This window comes from Geotrypetes seraphini, chromosome 2 (genome assembly GCF_902459505.1).
Source record: "Geotrypetes seraphini chromosome 2, aGeoSer1.1, whole genome shotgun sequence".
Taxonomy (NCBI): domain Eukaryota; kingdom Metazoa; phylum Chordata; class Amphibia; order Gymnophiona; family Dermophiidae; genus Geotrypetes; species Geotrypetes seraphini.
Window position 1 is genome coordinate 79,534,109 of NC_047085.1, and position 22,714 is coordinate 79,556,822.

The 22,714-nt window shown below is 42.5% G+C and overlaps 1 protein-coding gene across 6 annotated transcripts in view; it reads left to right on the forward strand.

The window, feature by feature from the left end:
- The window catches only part of RUNX1T1 (RUNX1 partner transcriptional co-repressor 1), a 446,411-nt gene that overhangs the window by 346,323 nt on the left and 77,374 nt on the right, over positions 1 to 22,714 (forward strand). For all 6 annotated transcript variants that reach the window (XM_033933228.1, XM_033933232.1, XM_033933227.1 and 3 more), the window contains 2 exons: positions 4,134 to 4,219; positions 8,039 to 8,240. In XM_033933228.1, the coding sequence (XP_033789119.1) occupies positions 4,134 to 4,219; positions 8,039 to 8,240 (288 nt within the window). The remainder of the gene's footprint in view (positions 1 to 4,133; positions 4,220 to 8,038; positions 8,241 to 22,714) is intronic.

The window sequence follows — 22,714 nt, forward strand, 5'->3', positions numbered from 1 at the left end:
AAGATGCTCAAACTGACCATATGGCCACTGGAGAAATTAAAGTATGCCCTCCCACACACCTCTTCTATGGTCACTGACCCCCCTCCCATTCTCATAGATGTAAATGAAACAATACATACCTGTCTCTAGAACAGCAGCACCTGATATGGGAAGGCCTAGTAAAGCATCATACAGGTGTCATAAGTACCGTAGCCTGGTAGGTGGACTAGTGAACTACAGATAAGAAGACCCAGGCCCATAGGCCACTCTAACCACTATATTTATGGTAGAAAGTGTGAGCCCATCTAAACCCACCAAATCCCTTCTGTACTGCCATGTAGGTGACACCTGCTGCCTTAAGGGCTATTGGGGTGGTGGACAGGTAGGTATAGTAGGTTTTAGGGGAGTTTTAAAGGGCTCACCATACACAAAAGGGAGTTCTGATGAAATATGTACCCGGCACCCTTTATGTGAAGTTAACAGCAGTACCCTCTAAGGTGCCTCACTACCCTGTTGGGATGTCTGCATGGCCAGTCCTTTAAGATGCCACATCCAAATGGGCTTGCTTTAGTCATTTTGAACATGGATGTTTTTGTATTTGAAACTGGCCATAAAAGATAGACATCCTAAGGGCCAAGACGTCCAAATATGTCATTAAAATTTTTTTTTTAATGTCTTGTGATTTATGGACTTATGGACGTCTAGCAGGAAATGTCCAAAGTTGGATTTAGAGGTACTTTTGAAAATGCCTAGCATGAGATGAGTGAATAAAAGTTGCATTAAAGGGCACAGTTATCAATGTGGGCTACTGATAAGACATGTTATTTTCGTCTAACTTGTGCTATTTGTCATAGATCCAATTTCATACAGTGAGACCTAGGGACCCTTTTACTGAATCATGTTAAATGCATTTAACAGGGGGGGAAAATGCTTACTACAAAACACATTAAAGCATTTGCAATAAGTTGCCTGACAGCAAACGCTAATGATGTACTATTTTTAAAAAATATTTTTTGAGATGGGGTAGGCCATGGGTGGGAAATAGGCATGAAAGCATTATCTAGCTAGTGCATTTGTTTTAGCTCATGGTAACTAGATAATGCTGACTTTACATGAATCTCTTAATACTCTCTTCCTGCCAGTCTGTCTCTCTCCCTTTTCTCCTCCTTTCCCCTTCCTCCATGACTCTGTACTGCTCTTTTTCTACTTTTTCTCTCTGTAAGTCGCCTTGATCCTGCATAGCTATGTGCGACACACAAATAGAAGATTAGATTAGATTAACAAGAATGCACTTACGCTGGCCTTTACTAAAACGCAGTAGAGCTTCTTACCGCAGACCGGTGAGGCAATAAGGATCTGATTCTATAAAAGCCATCTACATTTAGGTGCCTAGGTCAGCGCTCTTAGCCATTCTAGAAGCCTAACTTAATTATTTTTTTTTATTGGCTTAATTGGCGCTGATGATAGAAAGTGCCATTAAAAACCAATTTAAAAATAATTTTTAAAAATTAATTTGCCAAGTTAGGTGCCTAACTCAGTAGATGTCTTTCACTTCGATGTATATGTCTACACTGTGGTGCCTACTGGCATCTACCATGAAGTAGGCATGGTTAGGGGCAGGTTCGAGGTGGAGTTTGGGCATGGATTGAGTTAGGCACACTCATTTAGGCCAAGAGAACCCTAAATGGAGTCCCCCTAAGGATTTTAATGCCCACTAGTGCCTAAGAATACTTAGGCATCATTTGGCACAAATCTAGAAATGACACCTAGCAGTTTATTGACAACTGCGCCAAATAGCACCTAGGATTTAGAGCTGTTTATAGAATCAGGACTTAAGTGCTCCTGGTTTAATTTTTTTTGTAGCTCCCGCATGCTAATGGAAAAGCTAACGTGGGACCTGCAAAAATAGTAAAACACTCTATTTTAGGACACACTAGAAACGGACTTAATGCTCAGTCCCATGTTAAACATAGAAACAAAGAAATATGATGGCAAATAAAGGCCAAATGGCCCATCTAGTCTGCCCATCCGCAATAACCATTATCTCTTTCTCTCTCCTATGCCAGGCCCTTTTGAATTCAGACACAGTCTCTGTTTCCATAATCTCTTCTGGGAGACTGTTCCTTGCATCTACCAACCCTTTGTGTAAAAAAGTATTTCCTTAGATTACTCCTGAGCCTATCACCTCTTAACTTCAACCTATGCCTTCTCATTACAGAGTTTCCTTTCAAATGAAAGAGACTCGAATCATGCACATTTATATTACATAGGTATTTTAATAGTCTCCATCATATTTCCCTTCTCCCGTTAAAGCACACTAAGCCTATTTTTTATTTCATCTTGGTAAAAGAGCCACCTAGTTACCAATAATTGGGATTAGCAGTAAAATATCCTGTCTTAACAGTAGCCCACATTGATAACTTCTCACCTAATTTTGTTAAGGTAATTGATCTTGAATGTTTATGAAAGACACATGAATAGTGAGTAACAAAACTTGAATTCTAAATATATATCACTACTGAGCAAGTTTCAGACTTATGTTACTCATTTTTACAATTTTTTAAAATACAGTATTTGTATTTTCATATCTTATATCTTTCTGTATGTCATAAGACTAATCAGTACGCAACATAAGTAGTTCAGGATTTTAAGTATCATTCTATTTTCAGGAGTGTGCATGCCAAGTTTTCATTTTCTTTAGTTTACCATGTTCATATTTTTTAAATTGTGTATCGTTTCCAGTAGGGCCAGCTCAACCATTGGACCAAGTTAGGATCTGGGCCAGGGCGCTGGAGATACAAAGCACTAAAATCTCTGGGCCCTAAGCTCACTTGATCCTAAGCTTTCTCCCCCTTCTCTCTTGATCCAATATTTCTCCCCTTCTGTGTACAGCCTCTAGTCCAGAATTGCTCCCTTTCCTCTGTCCCTCTCCCTCCTCCTACCCTGTGGCTACCTAAACATTGCCTTGTTTGCCAGTAGCAACAGCATGCGGCTTTCAGTCAGCCCTGGGTCTTCTCTTTACTGCATCCCTGCCTGTGATTTCCTGTCAGTGGGATGCAGCAGAAGAAAGACACAGGGCTAGCCGAAAGCAGTTTGCCGTGTGTGCTATTGCTACCAGCAAGCAATGTAATGTAATATTTAGAGGCCGCGGGGGAAGGAAAAGAGAGGAAAGGGTGCAATGCTGGACTGGAGGCTGGAGAGAGAAGGGGAGAAAACGTAGGGCTCCTTTTACAAAGGTGCGCTAGCATTTTTAACGCGCACACTAGCTCAAAATCTACAGCCTGCTCAAAAGGAGGCGGTAGCGGCTAGCGTGTGGGACAATTTAGCGCGCGCTATTCTGCGCGTTGGTTCTAGCGCGCCTTTGTCAAAGGAGCCCTTAAGCTTTTGGGGCAGGGGCGCTGCCATCGAAGTTGGCTTGAGGTGCCAACCCTGATTTCCAGGGCAATGCCATCAATAATGCACACTAGCGGCAATAACAGGAAAATAACCAAAATGTATTTTTTGTCTGTAGTTTTAAGTTAAAAATGACATGGGAAACACTGCGGACATTTCCCTTGTCATTTCAAATGAATGCACATCCCTATCACTTGTCTTGTAATTTCTAATCATTTGTTAGGTATGTTGTCATTTTTTTAAAATGTTTCAGACAGTCAGACCTATGTTTTATTTTAGTTTCCAAATGCTAATGTCATCTAATTGTGATCTCGAACTTTAAAAGATCTCTCGCATTGCAGCTTAGGGCTCCTTTTACTAAGGTGCGCTAGCGTTTTTAGCACACGCACAAGATTAGTGCACACTAGCTGAAAAATTACCGCCTGCTTAAAGGGAGGCGGTAGTGGCTAGTGTGCGCTAAAACCGCTAGCGTGCCTTTGTAAAAGGAACCCTTAGAGATTATGCTGGAAAAGTAAATACTGTGCCCCATGTGACATTTTGAACCCACAGGGTACAAATAAAGTTTTGATATTTTTTTTTTCTGAGGGGGAGGGACAGTTCAAAGAGTTGATATACAGTCCAGATGTTTCTCTTTGTATATATACACATAATTAAAGCTGCAAAGACTGGACTATCTCTATAGGTGAGCAATGGTCAAAAAAAAAAAAAGCTTTGAAGTGAATGGTTTTGTATAGTTAACACAATTTTCTGCCTTTTATCAGGGCTGCATGGCACACGTCAAGAAGAAATGATTGATCATAGGCTAACTGATAGAGAATGGGCAGAAGAATGGAAACACCTTGACCATGTAAGAAATTAATTCTTTATTTGAGAGTATAAAAAGGGATTGATTTATTCTTTATTGCATTATTATTAACTTTTTGAATAGAAAACAAAAACTAGACACAAAAGTAATGTATAGCAGTAAAAAAAAAAAAGAGAAGAAAAATAAAAGATCACAGAGCCATTGAGATTTGGGTGCTCTAAAGGAAAAGAAATATCAGCAGTGTGCTCTCAATACACCTCTTCCAACCACATACAACCAATCTCCTCTTCATTGTATACAAAGCTACAAATACAAATGTCAGTATACCCCTGTTCAGCAATGACGTACAAAAAGGCAAAAAGCTAACCAAATAAGCAAAGCCCTAACAAACCCCCCTCCTCCTCATCATCCCACACATTATGTTAAATTTAATTAAGCAATTGCCATTGAGCTGTAGAAAGAAAGACGCAAGAGTAAGAGAAAGCACTAAGAAGCCTGGCTAGCCAAAAAGAAGCAAAAATAAAGGAATAAAAAGAACGATATAAAAGTGATAACTATCCTTAAAATAAATAAATGAATGGGCATATAAGAATGAGTTTAATCATCTTGGGGCCCTGTTACTAAACCGCACTAAATGCAAACTCGTGCACAAGGCAGAAAAAAAATGGTTTATTGCAGAATGCAGTAAAACAATTTTGTCTTAGTTTTGCTAATTGTGTGCTAAACCATGGATTCTATATATGACACCCAGATTTGGGCATCTAAATGTGGGCATGCTGCCAAGATGCATGTGCAACTTAATTAGCTAATGAGCTGTTAATCATCAATAATTGGATGCTAGCAACCAAATATTGACTTTAATTGGCACCAATTAGGATTATTATTATTTTTTTAAATCTTTATTAAATTTTCAAACTACAATTATGCATGCATCACACTGTGCTATTCTACCATATAACGCTGTGTGCCTACATACAGTAGAATCTCAGTTAACCGGCAAAAAAAATCACCAGGAAATAAAAGTCCCCTGAAGCACCAGAGCAGTGGTCCTGAGCCGCAAACCCCCCTCCCTCTCTAAAGTCCCAAAGCACTAGAAGCGGCGGCAGTTCTGAGTATGAACCCCACCTCCCTCCTGACCCAAAGTACCAGCGTGGCAGTGGTCCTGAACCGCAATCCCCCTCCCTCAAGCATCCAAGTCCTGAAGCAACTGAGACGCGAACCCCCTGCTGCCGCTTCAGGTGAGGAAGGAAGGGAGCGAGGGGGTTCATGGCTCAGGACTGCCGTCTGCTTCTGCTGCTTCGGGGCTTGAGGGAAGGAGGGAGGAGGGTTATGTGGCTCAGGACTACTGCCGTGCTGGTTCTTCGGAGCAGGAGGGGGTGGAATTGAGGCCTGTGTTAGACAAGGTTTCTAACACACTCTCAAACAACCGGAAAAGCAGTTATCTGGTGTCCACTAATCCCCATGTGTGCTGGATAAATGAGATTCTACCGTACCATAGTGCACAATCCCAAATGAAGTTCTAAATACCTAAACAAGCTCAAGAAAAAAGTATTGAGGGAGATGATGGAGACCACATGAGCGAAGTGAATGCGATATGGTTTGAAACTCTGATCATGCCATTGCTGCTTACAAGCTCCAAATTTGTACTCATTAAACCATTCTTCTAGAACTCCTCTTATATGAATTTGGGGGGGAAAACTCTTGAAAAATGGTTCTATTAATTATCACAATAAATAGTGGAGTGTAACAGTAAAAAGAAAGAAAGGATTATGTGATCCAAATTTAAAGGTGTAAGAAGAGAGGATAAGGATGACTAAGGGCCTGTTTTACAAAGCAGTGCGGCAACAGCCCCGAAGCCCTTTAAATCTATAAGGGCTTCGGGCCATTACCACGTGGCTTTGTGAAACAGGCCCTAAGAGAAAATGTTGAATTTCAAGAAGTTGAAAGTCAATAGACAGAAGGGTTATTCTAAATTCTATCTGCCTTCATTTTCTCCGTATGCTCCTACATGAACAGCTAGACAAATGGAAGAAGTCTTGAGTGCTGGGAAGCTTTGCTCTCTGTGGGGCCTATTTACTGAGTTGCAATGCATTAATATTCATGCCCTAATATTAAGTGCAGATGAAGTTACAGAATTTAACATGTAGTAATCTACACTTTGTAGCCCACTGTAGCCCAGGACAGGGCTCAATAGCACTCCCAGTGGATACCACAAAATAGCACACTGACGTGTGACCCAAAATGGAGTCACCCTGCAGGACTGGACTTTAAACAGGAACCATAAATCACAGCTACAACAATTGTAGTTCATAGGAGAATCATTCCATTTTATTCCTTCCTTCACAAAGGTAAGTAGATCATTAATGTAGCAGAAAAATTGTCAGAACTTCAAACAGCCTCAAAACCAAAAATACCAAAAGAAGCAAGCAACTAAAACAGCACAAAATAAAGTTCAAGGCTTGCTCTCAGCATTAACTTAGTCTCAGCTGTGCCTGAGGATTCAGTTCTCCACAGAGCTAGTACTGACTGCTCCCAAGCAGGCAGTTTCAAAAAGCACAAATACAGTTCATGGCACTTGTTCCATAGCCCTAGTGCCCAAAGTTCTAATAAAGCCTCTGGCCAGTTCAGAGCACTGCCAGGAAAGGAGAGTGTCAGGTTTTGCAAACGAAAGGCCTCAATACAGGCTTTCAAAATTCCCGCCCAGGATGATAGCAAAACTTCTCCCAAACAATACACACTCCCAGCTTATCAAAACAAAAATAGTCCCAAACAATCCAGAGCAAAAATCACCACTCACTATTTGCTGGTAGAGACCCAGTCTACCTGCATGGCTTCAGAAAAATCCGGAGCGTACTCTGACAGACTTTCCTCACACTCCATGGGCTGTTCTTCTGGAAATAGCAGCTCCTCAGCTTGTCCAGCCTCTAACAGCTCCATGGGAATAGGCTGGTTGCTCCTGCTTGGCCCCGGGGACTCCCTAGGGAGAAAAGGTTTAAACCTTCTCCCTAGCTGACCTCCCTGTCTGTTCTCAACTGCAGGTTTAAATACTTTGGGGCAACGCCCTTCTCTAGTTGAGTCAGCAGAGTAGCTGGGACCTCTTGGGCTCCCCCGGTGGTGGCTCGGGGATGAATCACCCAATTCTTCGTCAGATAAATCAGGCTCCCTCTGGTGGTCACCGGATAAACTATCAGTCTCAGGATTTACATGCACCTTCCTGATTCCACCTCGGGTTTTCATTTTTACTTTTTTTCCTGAACTAACAGGGACCCTGGCAGGCATCGTGTCTGCCTGGTCACAACTTTTAACAGCTGGCAAGGAACAGAAATGGGTGGAGACTGGGCTGAGAGTGGGCCTTATCGTTAACATGGAAGTAATTGTCACACACTGTCACGCATTCTCCAGGCCCTCCAGATGCAGCCAGAGCTCGTTGGGGAAGAGAGGAAACTTTGTGGGGGCAGGGCTGGGGGAAGAATGGGGTGGGGCTGGAGGTATAACTAGTTGGGGCTGAGGTGGAATGAGGTGGGGCTGAGGCAGAATGGGGTGGGGCTAGAGGTGTAACTGGGTGGGGCTGAGGTGGAATTGGGTGGGGCTGAGGCACAATGGGGTGGGGCTAGATGCGGAATAGGGCAGGGTCATGTGTCTAGGGTTTTCTGCACTAAAATAGGGTAACCCTAAACCTTACTGCCCTTTAAGCTTTTGTGTACATAAAAAGTGCTCTGTATGGTGCATCTGTTTGTATGACTATTTATCCGTAGATATATATTATCAGTGGTATTTGTGTTTATACTGAATGCATTTGTACTGTGTGTTTGTACTGAATGCGTTCGAGTCTGAATACCATGTCTGTCATCTTTCATGCAGTTGCTAAATTGCATCATGGATATGGTGGAAAAAACCAGACGATCGCTCACTGTGCTTCGCCGCTGTCAAGAAGCAGACCGCGAGGAGCTTAATTACTGGATCAGGCGGTACAGTGATGCAGAAGATTTAAAAAAAGGTAGCAGCAGCAGCAGCAGTCATTCCAGACAGCAGAGTCCAGTGAATCCAGATCCTGTGCCATTAGGTACTCAGAATCACTCAAAGGTCCCTTAAGCTTAGCAGGGATTTTTATTATGCACCTGTTCTTTTGTGGGATTACCCCTCACTTTATTTTACGTAACACAGATGTAATGCATTTTCACCTCTGAATTGTGCTTTTATTGCTTGTCTTGAACCAAAACTGAACAGATAAAACAATGAAATCAAATACAGTACTCCCCCGATATTCACAGGGGTTCCGTTCCAGGAACCCCCGCGAATCTTGAAAAAATGTGAATATGGTTTTTCATGGGGGAGCCTGAAGAGAGCAGTGGGAGAGCAGCCGGAGCTCCGCAAGTGAAGGAAATCACTCGCGGTACGCTCAGACCGCCTCTTCCTGCACTAAGTCGGGCCTTATCCAATCAGCCAATATGCAGACCCTGGTTGAATAAATGTCATATGTGGGCCCCAGCTTGATGTTGCCCAGGACCCACATAGGCTCCAGAGGCCATCACCACTAAATCTAGTCCAATGTTAAGTACTGGTGCCTGGATAGCCCAGCTCTGAATATCTGGGGCTAACTAGCCAGTGAAGATCAGCATTTAAAAAAAAAAGCTGAACACCACTGATTGAAAATCGGCCAGAAAGTATATTTTGGTCACTATTCAAATGGACAGCATGGAGATAATTCTGTAAAATAGCCACCAATGCATGTGTAAATGATTACAAAATGTATATGTGCACATATGTTTGTAAATGCCAACATTCTTCCTAAGTGATATTCTGTAGCTGTGCACATATCTGTAATGGCTTTATGGGTGGTGTAGGTGCTCATGCCTAAGCACATACATATGGGTATCAGGGCTGGTGTTGGGGGGAGGTTGTAAACAGGGGCAATTGCCCTGGGTCACCATGCTGAGGACCCAAGCCAGGTCTAACTAGAAGAAGACTAAGTCTCCTAGTAGGCTTTGGAGCCCCCTTCCAAATTTCTGATGTGGGTGGCATGCATAACCTGTAAAGCTAATATTCTATAAAGGAAAGCAGGCACTTACATTCCTTTATAGAACAGGCACCTCGTTATAGGTACACACTAGAATTAAACCCCCTTGCCCAAATATATTTATTTTTTATTTTAAAATGTTCTATACCGTTTTATATCAAAACGGTTTACAAAATGGTTACATACATAAAATGTTAAAACAAATCAGGACAAGTAGAAGCAGACAGAATTAATTCTTACAACAATAAAAATCAATATTCAAAGAAATGCATCAAAAAATAGTTGTGTTTTTAACAGTTTTCTGAATGAACTCCTATCACTGCATTTCCAAATTTAGCCAACAAGGGTGTTCCATAATTTTACTCCTGCACATGAAAAGGTCATTGCATTGGTTTCCACATATTTTGGATTGACGTTTGTTTTCAACAATGCAGAATTTTCCGAACGCAATGATCTTGTTGGTTGATAACCAGAAACTTGCTCTTAAAGAATTCTGGGATTGTGCCCTATAAAAACTGGTGACAGATCATAATTGCTTTGTATTGGAATCTAAATGCAACCAATGCAGTTGTCGAAGATATGGCGTAATGTGTTCATATCTTGATGTTCCTGTTATCAATCTTGCCATGGCATTCTGTACCACCTGCAATGCCCTGCACCTGGTTTTGGTTATTCCCAGGTACAGGATATTGCAGTCGTCCAGCCACAACATAGCTTGAAATGTCTAATTTAGATGACTTCAAAGTTCTATCTGTTTAGGCTGCACTGCTGAAAATACAGGTATAAGTGGGATAAGAACATAAGAATAGCCATACTGGGTCAAAATAATGGTCCATCTAGCCCGGTATCCTATTTCCAACACTGGCAGAAACTAAATTGTAGTAACATTCCATTATTCCATGTTACCAATCATAGACCAAGCATTGGTTTCCCACATGTCTATCTCAATAGCAAACTATTGATATTTTCCTCAAAGAACACAATCCAAAGTAGACATTCTCCTTATACCTATAGAAATCCCACTTATACTGTACATGTATTTTTAGCAGTGCTGCTTTTATATACCTATTTTTATGTAGCTCAGCTACATAGGGTTTGTGCAGGCATAAATGTCTGACTCTGCACCTTCAATCTAGCCATGTCTTTGGTTGGTTTACCTCTAGTACATATAGAGGAGATTTAAAAAAAAACAAAAAAAAAAACTAAGTAAAAAAAAACCTGTCTTGCTCATAACATCCAAAAAAAATTGGACATCTCACAGCCATAATCAAACAGGAGAAATGTCTAGATTTCATGTTTGATAATGGCTGAGAGATGGGGTTTATGCACTGAAAACATCAAAATAAATAGCCATTTTCCAAAGTAAATTGTCCAACTTTTGACAAAAAAAAAATCAAAAACCAAGGACATGAATATCTGGCATCATTTCTGTCTGGTTAAATCACTTTGAATATTGGTCCCTAGGTTCCTGCATTTATACATTTCTGTGAATATCTAGATTAGCAGTATTATGTGTAAATATGTACACTTCCCCATGTTAATGCTAGTAGGGCACCTAAGCACTATTCTGAAAAATCCACCTATTTTACATAATGCATATTTGCAAAAGAGGGGTATATATGGGTGCAGCGCATGGAAGGGACATGAGTAGGATTCCTAGTTACAGGATGCATAGAATTTACAGAATACTGCAAGTTACACTTCTCTGCTACATTAGGTACTCACACTTACACTTACATCTGATGTTCTGATGTAACTGCCAGTGAGTAAATGTAACCGGGTTATGCTAGTATTTTATAATGGAATCTGAAATGCGAGAACAAGGAAATGTGATAGAGATATTTAACTACCATATCTCCATCATCCAATAGCATAGGATGCAGGTATTTTAAGATTAAAAGGAAACTCTGGAATGAGGGAGCATAGAGCGAATGTGAAAGAGTACAAAGTCAGGAGTAATTCAAAGAATGCTTTTATATTTTGAAAGGGTGGTAGATGGAAGGACTGTATCTGAATTCAGAATAACACGAGAGAAGCAGAGAGCATCTCTCAGGAAGAGGAAGGGATTGTAGAGCTTAGCAGTTGGTATGGAAAGTCCATATGGCCTTATTTTCCATCATTTTCTCTGTTTCTAGGAAATTCATTCTTCTCGTTAGATTGGAGATTCATGTGTATTCTTAAAAAAATGATACAACGTTAAGTGGAATTTGTTTTCAGAATCAAGTCATTGAAGGTTATGATGCATTTTCTGTAACACTGTAGATGCAATAATAATATTGCACTGTAGATGCAATAATAATTCACAGTACTTCTGGCCCCCTTGCTATCCCTCTTCCCAGTGGCGTACTAAGGAGGGGGGGGGGCGGGCGTGGTGGTCCGCCCCGGGTGCTTGCCCCAAGGGGGTGCACAGCCAGCCACCTTCCCTATTCTGCCGCTGCTCCGTCTCACCACTGCATCCCGGCACCGGCTCCCCCGCAGAGTCATTCCTTAACCTGGCTGGCCGGCGGGCAACTGGTAGATGGAGACAAAAGGTGAGGTGGGCTGGTGGGTGGGGAAAAAGCATCGGGCCCACAAGGCTTCACCTCCGGCGTCAATTCTAACGTTGGAGGGTAAGTTCTGGGCCAGCCAATCGCTGTCTGGCTGGCCGGCAACTTCCTCCCCGTTAGAATTGAAGTGAAATCTTGTGGACCCGATGCTTGTACGCATCGGGCGTGGCTCGGGGAAGGAGCAGCAGTGTTCTCCTCATCTCCTGCACAAAGCGAAACCAATCAGAAAGAGGAGAGGCGGAAGCTCGTAGCTGCGTGCTTCAGTAACTGCTGCTGGCTAACGGAGGGAGAAGGTACCTAAGAGAAATGAAGTAGATCCGAGAAATAGATTCGCTATAGGCTAAGGCGGGAGATAGGGCAGGGAGGAAAGCTTACAACTTGGTGTTTTTGCTTGCTTCGGGCCTTCCTCGCTTCCGGGTCCTGCCGACTTTCTGTTTCCGTGAAGGCAGGACCCGGCAGCGAGGAAGGCCCGAAGCAAGGAAGAGCTCCAAGTTGTAAGCTTACCTCCGTCACTGACCTATCTCCTGCCTTAGCCTGTAGCGAATCTGCCGACCGAGGCGGGGGGGGGAGAAGTGATGGGGGAGAGAAATGCTGTTACTGCTGCACCCAATTAGGGGGGAGAGAAATGTTTCTTCTGCACCCATGGGGGGAGGGGGGAGGAAGACCAGGGAAAGAAAAGGAGAGGAAAGAGATGCCAAGACCATAGGAGGGAGGGAAAGGAAAGGAAAGGAGATACCAAGGGGGAGAAGGAGACAGATGCCAGACCAGGGAAAAGGAAGGAAGGAGGGAGAGAAAGGAAGGAGTGGAGATGCAAGATAATGGAGGGGGTGGGGGAGAGGAGAGAGATGCCAGGGCATGGGGGAGGGGAGGGAAGAGAAATGCTGATGCAGCACCCAATTGGGGAGGGGGGAGAGGAAGAGAAGTGCTGCTGCTGCACCCAATTGGGGAAAGAGAGGGGAGAAGGAAGACCAGGGAAGGGAGAGGAGAGGAAAGAGATGCCAAGACCATAGGAGGGAGGGAAAGGAAAGGAGCTACCAGCCCATGGAGGGGGAAGAGGGAGGAGACAGATGCCAGACCAGGTGAAAGGAAGGAAGGAGAGAAAGGAAGGAGAAGAGATGCCAGATAATGGAGTGGAAGGGGGAGATGGAAGGAGAGGAGAGAGATGCCAGGGCATGGGGGGAGACAAGGGGATAGAGGTGCCAGAATATAGGGGAAGTGGTGGAGACAAAAAAAATGGAGAGGGGGTGAAGCTGAAATGGAGAGAAAGGGCACAGGAGTACAAAGGCACAGAGTACAAAGGAGAGAAAAGGCAACGGATATACAGTTTATTGAAGGGACATAGAAAGAGGGAAGATGCCATATGGAACAGAGAGAGGGTGGACACTGGATGGAAAGGGCATAGAGGGTGGACAGTGGATGCAAGGGGTAGAGAGAGAGGGCAGAAGCTGGGTAAGAGGGGCAAAGAGAGGGCAGATGTTGCATAGGAGGGAGAGAGGACAAGCGCAGTATAGAAAGAAGAGAGAGAAGATGATTAAAGCAGAAACGACAAAAGGTAGAAAGATTTTTTTTGTTACTTTACTTAGAATCAAGTATTATTGTAAATGTATTGATAAAATTTTATAAATAGGAAATGGAAATAAGGCAATTTATTGGACTACACCCCTTTCCTCAGGACAGAATAGCATAACAGCAGTATACTGTACTGTTCTGAAGAAAGATTTGGCCTCTGAAAGCTAATTGAAAAATGGATTAGTCCAATAAAATGGTATTTTCTTATTTCTCATTATTTGTTTTATTTTTATTTGTTAATTTGTAAAGTGGTGATTCTTATGTATCAGTTTTTTCAAATTTACATCTACTGTCTTTATATTTTGCACAGTATTAAGGGACATGTGTCACTGTTTTTGTGGTGTTGTGGTGTTGCATTGTATCCAGAGTCTGGTTTCTTGGCGGTTCAGTTTAACTTTTGTCTACATATTTCTATTTTTAGTTTGTGATTATTCCATATTGGGTGAGGGTGTATCTCTTTTCTGTGTGTATGAAAAGGACATAGTTTTCAGTTGGCATTGACTGCAGGATCAATTGACTGTGCGGGATCTGGCTTGTTTAGTTTTATAATGTATATGTTGGTGTTCTAGTGCTCACTGCAGTGTTTAAGATGCTGCCTTTTCCAAGGTACACTCTTGTGCGATATGTGGATTGTTACTAAAAAATATATTTTTCATATAGATGGGGGGTGTGTCAAAAAATGATGGGCCCCGGGTGTCACATATGCTAGGTACGCCACTGCCTCTTCCAAATATTGACTCGTCCTTCTGCTCTCCCTCCCCCCCCCCTCCCCATTACACAAAAGGCTGGATACAAGTGCAGGGAATAGCTTATTGTTTGTCTCTAATCTTAGTGCAACAAATTTAATAATGTAGTTGAAAATTCCATATGAGCTGAGAATACCTTCTTACCTCTAATACAATATTACAACATAAAAATGTCAGCATGATGACAAGGCTGAGGCAGAAACTGACTGTGACTGTAATTAGTGAAGGAGATGAACTTTGCAGCTGACTGCATGGTGCCCAGCTGCCAGACTCCTCAAGCAGTGGCACTGCACCTTCCTAGCCTTCTAATGAGCCTTACATCTGTAACTGCACTGGGTCACAAATTTCTTCTTACCTGAAGACTTTGCTGATGGTGCTTCTGCTGTGCTTGAAAGGACGAAGTTTGCTGTAGACTAGGGATGTCTCATGACATGCAGATCTCCCCACTCACTCATGCATACCTCCATTGCCTCTGTGGCAAGGAACTAGTCTGATGTCCCACCTTTTCTATACCCTTAATCCAATTTCCAGATCAAAATCATTTCTGACAGTGTGGGCTTAGAATTCCCACCTTTGCTACAAGATCACACCAATAATGTCATGAAAGAGACATGGTTGGCCATGCCACTTCTCCTTGGACTAGTTTAAAGACAAAAATAGTTGCAAATCAGAACTGAAGGTAATATGTAAATATAATAGCATTAAAATACTGGAGTAGGGGTGGGGAAAATCTATATTTGTATGTCTATATATAGGGGCCCTCCTTTTATTCTACTGTATAACAACACACCTATAGTTAAGCACCATTTTCATGCAGGTTATACAATACTAGTACATACTGTACATGCAAACATGTAATTAATTGAGAATTACCCAAAATTATTGGAAACGCCTTCAAACTTTATAGAATACCATTGCATGCTTCCTGTATTGTGCTAAAAAGTATGATCATGTCACACTATCGCTTTGACAATTACATTAACTCCCAGTAGAATTTTACGATTATATTGAATTCAAAATTTTTATTTTATCTTTTAAAGCCTTGCATGATGGAGTCCCATTTTATTTATCAAGCCTAATCATTCCTTACATACCTCATTGTCTTTTCCATTCCTTTAAATGACCATCAATTAGTTTACCAGGCTTGAAAGCCGCACATTAAGAATCTACTTGTCAATGAGCTTTTTTTGTTGTTGGTCCATCATTATGGAATTACTTTCCATATTTTTTAAGGTCTGAACTGTCATATAAAAATTTCAGAATGTTATTCAATATTTGATGTGCAGGAGCATTTTTGATAGGACATCTAAGTCTGATTTTGGACGTTTTAAGTAAAACATCCAAAAATCAGGTGGAGAAAATCTTCATTTTCGATCCTGCAAGATGTCTATCCTTTTTTTGAAAATGGTCCAGCTAGACATCTAAATTTATTTTTTGCCGTTATTGAAAAAAAGTCCAAATTAAAAATGTCTAAAACTAGCCATTTGCATGTAGGAGGGGGCCAGCATTTTTAAAGGATTGCCCATACAGATATGCCAACGTAGCAGTGGGGCACCCTAGGGGGCACTGCTGTGAATTTTAAATTAAGGGTGCCAAGTACACTACTCACCATAACCCCCATGCATTATATTGTGAGCCCTCCACAACTCCCTCAAAACCTACTGTACCCACCTGTCTACCACCCCAATAGTCCTTATGCCTGAAGGTGTCATCTATATAGAAGTATAATTTTTGAGGTTGGTTTAGGTAGACTCACACTTTCTACCAAAAGAGTACTAGTTAAGGTAGCATATGGACCTGGAACCCCTTCTCTGTAGTTAATTCACTGTCTACCAGACTACTCCAGAGACCTGCTTGTAGCTCTACTAAGACTGGTCATAGTATCATCAGTTGTCATATAGATATGCACTGTTTCATGCAGTTATTTGTGGGGGTGGCAGGGGGTCATAGACCACTGGAGGAGTGTGTGGAGGCCATATTTTCATCCCTCCAGTAGTCATCTGGTCAGTTTGGATAACTGTATGGCCCTTATTCATTTTAAAAGCAGGGCTAGCCCAAAACATCTAAATTGTATCCTAGACGTTTTGTAAAATGTTTATCGCTGTAAAACGTCCAAGTGTTAAGCCCACGCTAATCCTGTCCAAAACACACCTCTAAGATGCCCCCTTAAGATTTAGACACACTGAAGACAAAACAACCAGAAAAACATCTAGAAAGACAGTTCTGAAAATGCCCACTTGGACATTTTGACTAGTAAGACGTCCAAGTGCTGGTTTATGCTGTCTTTTGGACGTCTATCTTTTTTGAAAATGAGCCCCATAGCATACAGGAGTATATTTTTAGTCACACAAGAGGCTGTCCTCCTGTGATTAGTCACCAGCTTTTGCTTTTTTTTTTACTTTTTTTTTTAATTACTTTCAGATTTTGTTACAATGGAGTTTGATCTTGTGTAAGAATCTTTCCTATCTAAGTATTTTTCAATTTAAAAACCACTGAGACCTGTGTCACAGATTGGGCTGTACAGAAAATGTTAAAGAAAAGATAAAATATAAACCATATACTGTACATACAGGTATACTCCCGGATTCTATAAAGGGTGCCCAAAATTGGGCATGGATCCCAGATTGGTGCCCAAAATAATTAGTTGATGGGGTACAATCATTTAATTATTGGAGCTAACAGGCACTTAATTGACACTAATTTTATGATTTAGGCGCTGATCTGGCTATGTGCTATTCTGTAACAATGGGTGTCTAAACTGAATTGTGTGCAACTCAAAAGGGAGTGTGGCCACAGGAGGGGCATGGGCGAGTCAAGTGTGTTCAGAAATGATGCACGCAGTGTTCCAAAATAGCAAGGATATGGACCAAATTTGCATGCCATGATTTAATAATAATAATAATAGTTTATTTTTATATACCGCCAAACCATCAGTTCTTGGCGGTTTACACAATAGTAATTACAACAAGTAATTAAAATACAGATCCAAATAACAATGTCTTATAAAAGAAAATGACACAATTCAATAAAAAATACTGACTAACAAAATGCAACCCTAACTTATTCAAAGTAAAATATGCACAATGCAGATTATTTATACTAAAATAGATAAGTGCTTATCATAATAATTTTGAAATCAATTAAAAATATTGTATTGTTTAAATAGATAAGTATTAAGGTCTTTCTGAAATTGATAATAAGTGAGGGCTGGAGTAATAAGAGCATTCAAACATAAATTCATTACTCCTGCTTGAAACGCCAGAGTCTTATCTAAGAATTTCTTAAAGCGGCGTGTTTTTAAATGAGCAACAAGATAAGGTGGAGCTAACCCAAATAAAACTTTATTACAAATACATCCAAATTTAAACAACACTCTAGCCTCGAATGGCAATCAGTGAAGTTTTTGATAACATGAGCTGATGTGATCATGTTTTTTTTAATTAAAGATCAAACGAATTGCTGTTTTGAATTAATCTTAATTGACTAGTTATTTTTTTATGAGCACCCAAATAAATAACATTGCAATAATATTCTATTGTCCGTTGATACTTAGTTTTTGGAAATCCATTTGGGGCCAAGTGAATAATCTATTGGAAAATCCGGTGGCATTATCATATGACACTGTGTTATTTGGTACTTCCATGAGAACTAAGAGTCAAATCTCTTCTAATAATAATACATTTTTGCTCATCATGACAGGGGTTGCCATACAGCAAATTAGGAAAAATTGGGATCGGCTGAATTATAATTTTTGGTGGAACTCGTTATGCCAAATTTTTTAAATGGAGAGGGCGATAGCCATACAGAAGGGGCATTTTAAGAAATTTAGGGAGGTTTGGGAGACATTAACAAATTATTGCAGAGAATGAATATTATTTTTTTTCCCTTTTGTTCATACACGTCCAGGGTGGGAATACTTTAGGATCTCTTATGCTTAAGAACAATTGTTGAGTATAAGGGAGGGGATATTTGATGTGAGTTAGAATTTGATGGTATATTAAGTGATGTTAAAATATAAAATGATTGTATCTTATGTTACACTTGTTGAAAGTTTTAAAAATGAATAAAGATTTTAAAAACCAAACAAACATTGCAATAATCTAATATTTAAAGAATTGACAATTGAACCAGTATAGAGAATGACACGGGGAAAAATTATGTCCCCGTCACTGCCCCGTCCCCGGACCACCATCCTCTGCACCACCCCGTCCCCGCTGTCCCTTTCACCGCCCCGTCCCCATCTCTGCCGTCCCCTTCACCGCTCCGTCACCGCCCCATTGTCTCTTTCACCGCCCCGGCCCCATCCCCATCTTCAGTGTCGTCTCCTCTCCATCCCTTCACCATCAGCACCCTTCACGCGGTCCAGAAGCTCCCTCCCACCGGCCAGCCGTGCATTTCCCTCCCTCCCTTCTTTTCCCTTACCTTTTCTTGTTAAAACGCGCGTTTTCTATAAGGCTAGGAGCTGTATTACAGCCGGAGCCTTGAAGTCACATCGGGTTGCCGGCTAGAAAAGTCTCCTCCGATGCAAACGGAAACAGGAAGTTGCGTCAGAGGAGACTTTTTCCAGTGTGCAACGCGACTTGACTTCAAGGCTCTGGCTGTAATACAGCTCCTAGCCTTATAGAAAATGCACGTTTTAACAAGAAAAGTAGGGAGGGAGGGAGATGTATGGTCGGCCGGCCGGAAGGAGAGAGTGGGCTGCCGCTTGTTCACCGCGCGTTCCAGATGGTTCACCACCTCATGCTACTATTCACCGCCCCATGGGGCGGTGAATTGCCTTGTCTCCGAACTTGCGGTGACCATTTTTTTTGGTGACCGTTTTGGCGGGTTACCCGCGGCTAAACGCGGCTAGCCGCGGGTAACTGCCACCGTGTCATTCTCTAAACCAGTATTTTAAATGATATAAAATCAAAATATTTTCTAATGGTACACAACTTCCAAAGAGTTCCACCAGGTTTCAGTTACTGTAAGTCTTCACACCCAAAGTGGATCTCTGAATTTGGTGCTCAGTGCTATTCTATAAAGAATGCTAATCCTGCTGTTATAGCATGTATTCTCTGCTGTGCTGCATCTGGGTGGAGGGTCCCAGTTAAAGAGTTGTCCCCCGCCCTCAGAGATCACCTTATTGATACATAGTCTATAAAGTAAAATCAAGCACCTACTTTCATTTATAAAATACTAGCATAATCAGGTATTCAGGTATGCACATTTATTTATTTATTTTTAAAATTTATATACCGTCTAAAACTTGGTTTACGTACACAGTGCTAAACTGACGACAAAATAAAAACAAATACATAGTAAAATAGTCATCGAATTAAAGTAAAATTATATACAATCCTCAAGAAAATACCATATAGTGAATAACAGGACTCTTAGATAATTCATCAGTTTTAGCGCAGATAATTTAAAAAAGGCATCTACGAAAAGCTGCGTCTTTAGTAATTTTCTAAACCTACCCTTTTCACAGCAGTTTCGTATCTGACCCACTGAGGAGTTCCATAACTTAACTCCTGCACAACAGAAGGTCCTTTTATCTGTCTTAACAAGTCTTGGATTAACGGACATCTTCAGTAAGGCCAAACTGGTGTAAATACTTACAATTCGTTTTGGGGAATATGTGCTCTATAAAGAGGAGAGTGTGGCGCAGTGGTTAAAGCTACAGCCTCAGTACCCCGAGGTTGTGCGTTTGAACCCACACTGGGTGAGTCACTTAATCACTGCCCCGTCACTGCCCCGTCCCCGGACCACCATCCTCTGCACCACCCCGTCCCCGCTGTCCCTTTCACCGCCCCGTCCCCATCTCTGCCGTCCCCTTCACCGCTCCGTCACCGCCCCATTGTCTCTTTCACCGCCCCGGCCCCATCCCCATCTTCAGTGTCGTCTCCTCTCCATCCCTTCACCATCAGCACCCTTCACGCGGTCCAGAAGCTCCCTCCCACCGGCCAGCCGTGCATTTCCCTCCCTCCCTTCTTTTCCCTTACCTTTTCTTGTTAAAACGCGCGTTTTCTATAAGGCTAGGAGCTGTATTACAGCCGGAGCCTTGAAGTCACATCGGGTTGCCGGCTAGAAAAGTCTCCTCCGATGCAAACGGAAACAGGAAGTTGCGTCAGAGGAGACTTTTTCCAGTGTGCAACGCGACTTGACTTCAAGGCTCTGGCTGTAATACAGCTCCTAGCCTTATAGAAAATGCACGTTTTAACAAGAAAAGTAGGGAGGGAGGGAGATGCATGGTCGGCCGGCCGGAAGGAGAGAGTGGGCTGCCGCTTGTTCACCGCGCGTTCCAGATGGTTCACCACCTCATGCTACTATTCACCGCCCCATGGGGCGGTGAATTGCCTTGTCTCCGAACTTGCGGTGACCATTTTTTTTGGTGACCGTTTTGGCGGGTTACCCGCGGCTAAACGCGGCTAGCCGCGGGTAACTGCCACCGTGTCATTCTCTAAACCAGTATTTTAAATGATATAAAATCAAAATATTTTCTAATGGTACACAACTTCCAAAGAGTTCCACCAGGTTTCAGTTACTGTAAGTCTTCACACCCAAAGTGGATCTCTGAATTTGGTGCTCAGTGCTATTCTATAAAGAATGCTAATCCTGCTGTTATAGCATGTATTCTCTGCTGTGCTGCATCTGGGTGGAGGGTCCCAGTTAAAGAGTTGTCCCCCGCCCTCAGAGATCACCTTATTGATACATAGTCTATAAAGTAAAATCAAGCACCTACTTTCATTTATAAAATACTAGCATAATCAGGTATTCAGGTATGCACATTTATTTATTTATTTTTAAAATTTATATACCGTCTAAAACTTGGTTTACGTACACAGTGCTAAACTGACGACAAAATAAAAACAAATACATAGTAAAATAGTCATCGAATTAAAGTAAAATTATATACAATCCTCAAGAAAATACCATATAGTGAATAACAGGACTCTTAGATAATTCATCAGTTTTAGCGCAGATAATTTAAAAAAGGCATCTACGAAAAGCTGCGTCTTTAGTAATTTTCTAAACCTACCCTTTTCACAGCAGTTTCGTATCTGACCCACTGAGGAGTTCCATAACTTAACTCCTGCACAACAGAAGGTCCTTTTATCTGTCTTAACAAGTCTTGGATTAACGGACATCTTCAGTAAGGCCAAACTGGTGTAAATACTTACAATTCGTTTTGGGGAATATGTGCTCTATAAAGAGGAGAGTGTGGCGCAGTGGTTAAAGCTACAGCCTCAGTACCCCGAGGTTGTGCGTTTGAACCCACACTGGGTGAGTCACTTAATCCTCTCATTGCCCCAGGTACATTAGATAGATTGTGAACCCGCAGGGACAGAAAGGGAAAAATGCTTGAATACCTGAATAAATTCATGTAAACCGTTCTGAACTCTCTTGGGAGAACGGTATAGAAAATTGAATAAATAAATAAATATGGAAATGGGCACACTCTACGGGCCATATTCTATAAACGGTGTTCCAATTGTAGGTGGCGATAGGCGTCCTACCACTATCTAACCAGCCAATCGGGACATATGTTTTCTAAAAAAAAATTGAACCCGAGGCAAGCTGCCTACACTGTAGACATCTGTCGTAGTAGAGGGAGAACGCTTAAGCTCACCCCCCAGGATGGGCGTGGGCATGGTTTTGCCTGGAAGTAGCCTTAGGTGAGCTTAAGTGACTCTAGGCGTCCTCCTAAGGCCACAATAGGTGCCTGAAATGTAGGCCATTGAAATGCTGGCCTACATTTCAATTAGACGCAGTCGCTAAACTGATCACAGCAAGGAGATCTCCCTGCCACGATCAGCTGAGCGGCTGTGGCAAGAAACCCTTCACCTCACTGCATGTTGGCCAACAGAAGGGATGTCCATTCCCTTCCTCCACCACCCCCGAACCCCCCCCCTCCACACACACACACACACTGTCCATGGTATGAGGGATGCCCACACCCTCCTGCCACACATTGCAAAACATTCCCCAGCAGGAGGGACGCTCACTCCCACCTGCCGTCACCCCACCACCACCACCACTACTACCACATCTCCGGCAAGAGGAATGCCCACTCCCTTCTGCTGGCACCCCTCTCTGAACCTCCAGCCCCTAAAGCCCAGCCAGATTCCCCCAGATCTTTAACAGGAAGGCCAGCTGGAGGGATGCCAATTCCCTCTGGCCAGCAGGCCCCGTCTTCAGAATGGCGGACCTTCCCCTTCCCAGTGCATTCTGGGATGCTCCGGGAAGGGGCCTAAGGCCCTGATTGGCCCAGGCACCTAGGGGCCCTCCCATAGGAGGGGCTTTAGGCATCTGGGTCAACCGGAGTCTTAGGCCTCCTTCCAAATGCATTCTTAGATGGACTGGGAGTGGCCTAGGACTCTGATAGGCCAGGTCTCTAAGGCCCTTCCCATGGTAGTGGCTTTAGGTATCTGGCAGAGTCTTAGGCCACTTCCAGTGCATCACAGAATGCATTGTTTAGGAAGCTGAAGACTCCGGTTGGCCCAGGTGCCTAAAGCCTTTCCTATGGGAGGGGCTTTAGTACCTGGGCCAATCAGGACCTTAGACCCCCTCCCCAGTGCATCCCAGGATGCAACGAGAATGGGAAGGCCTGCCAGCCTGAGGAGTAGGCATACTTCCAGCCGGCCTTCCTGTTAAAGGTAAGGGGGTGTCTGGGTGG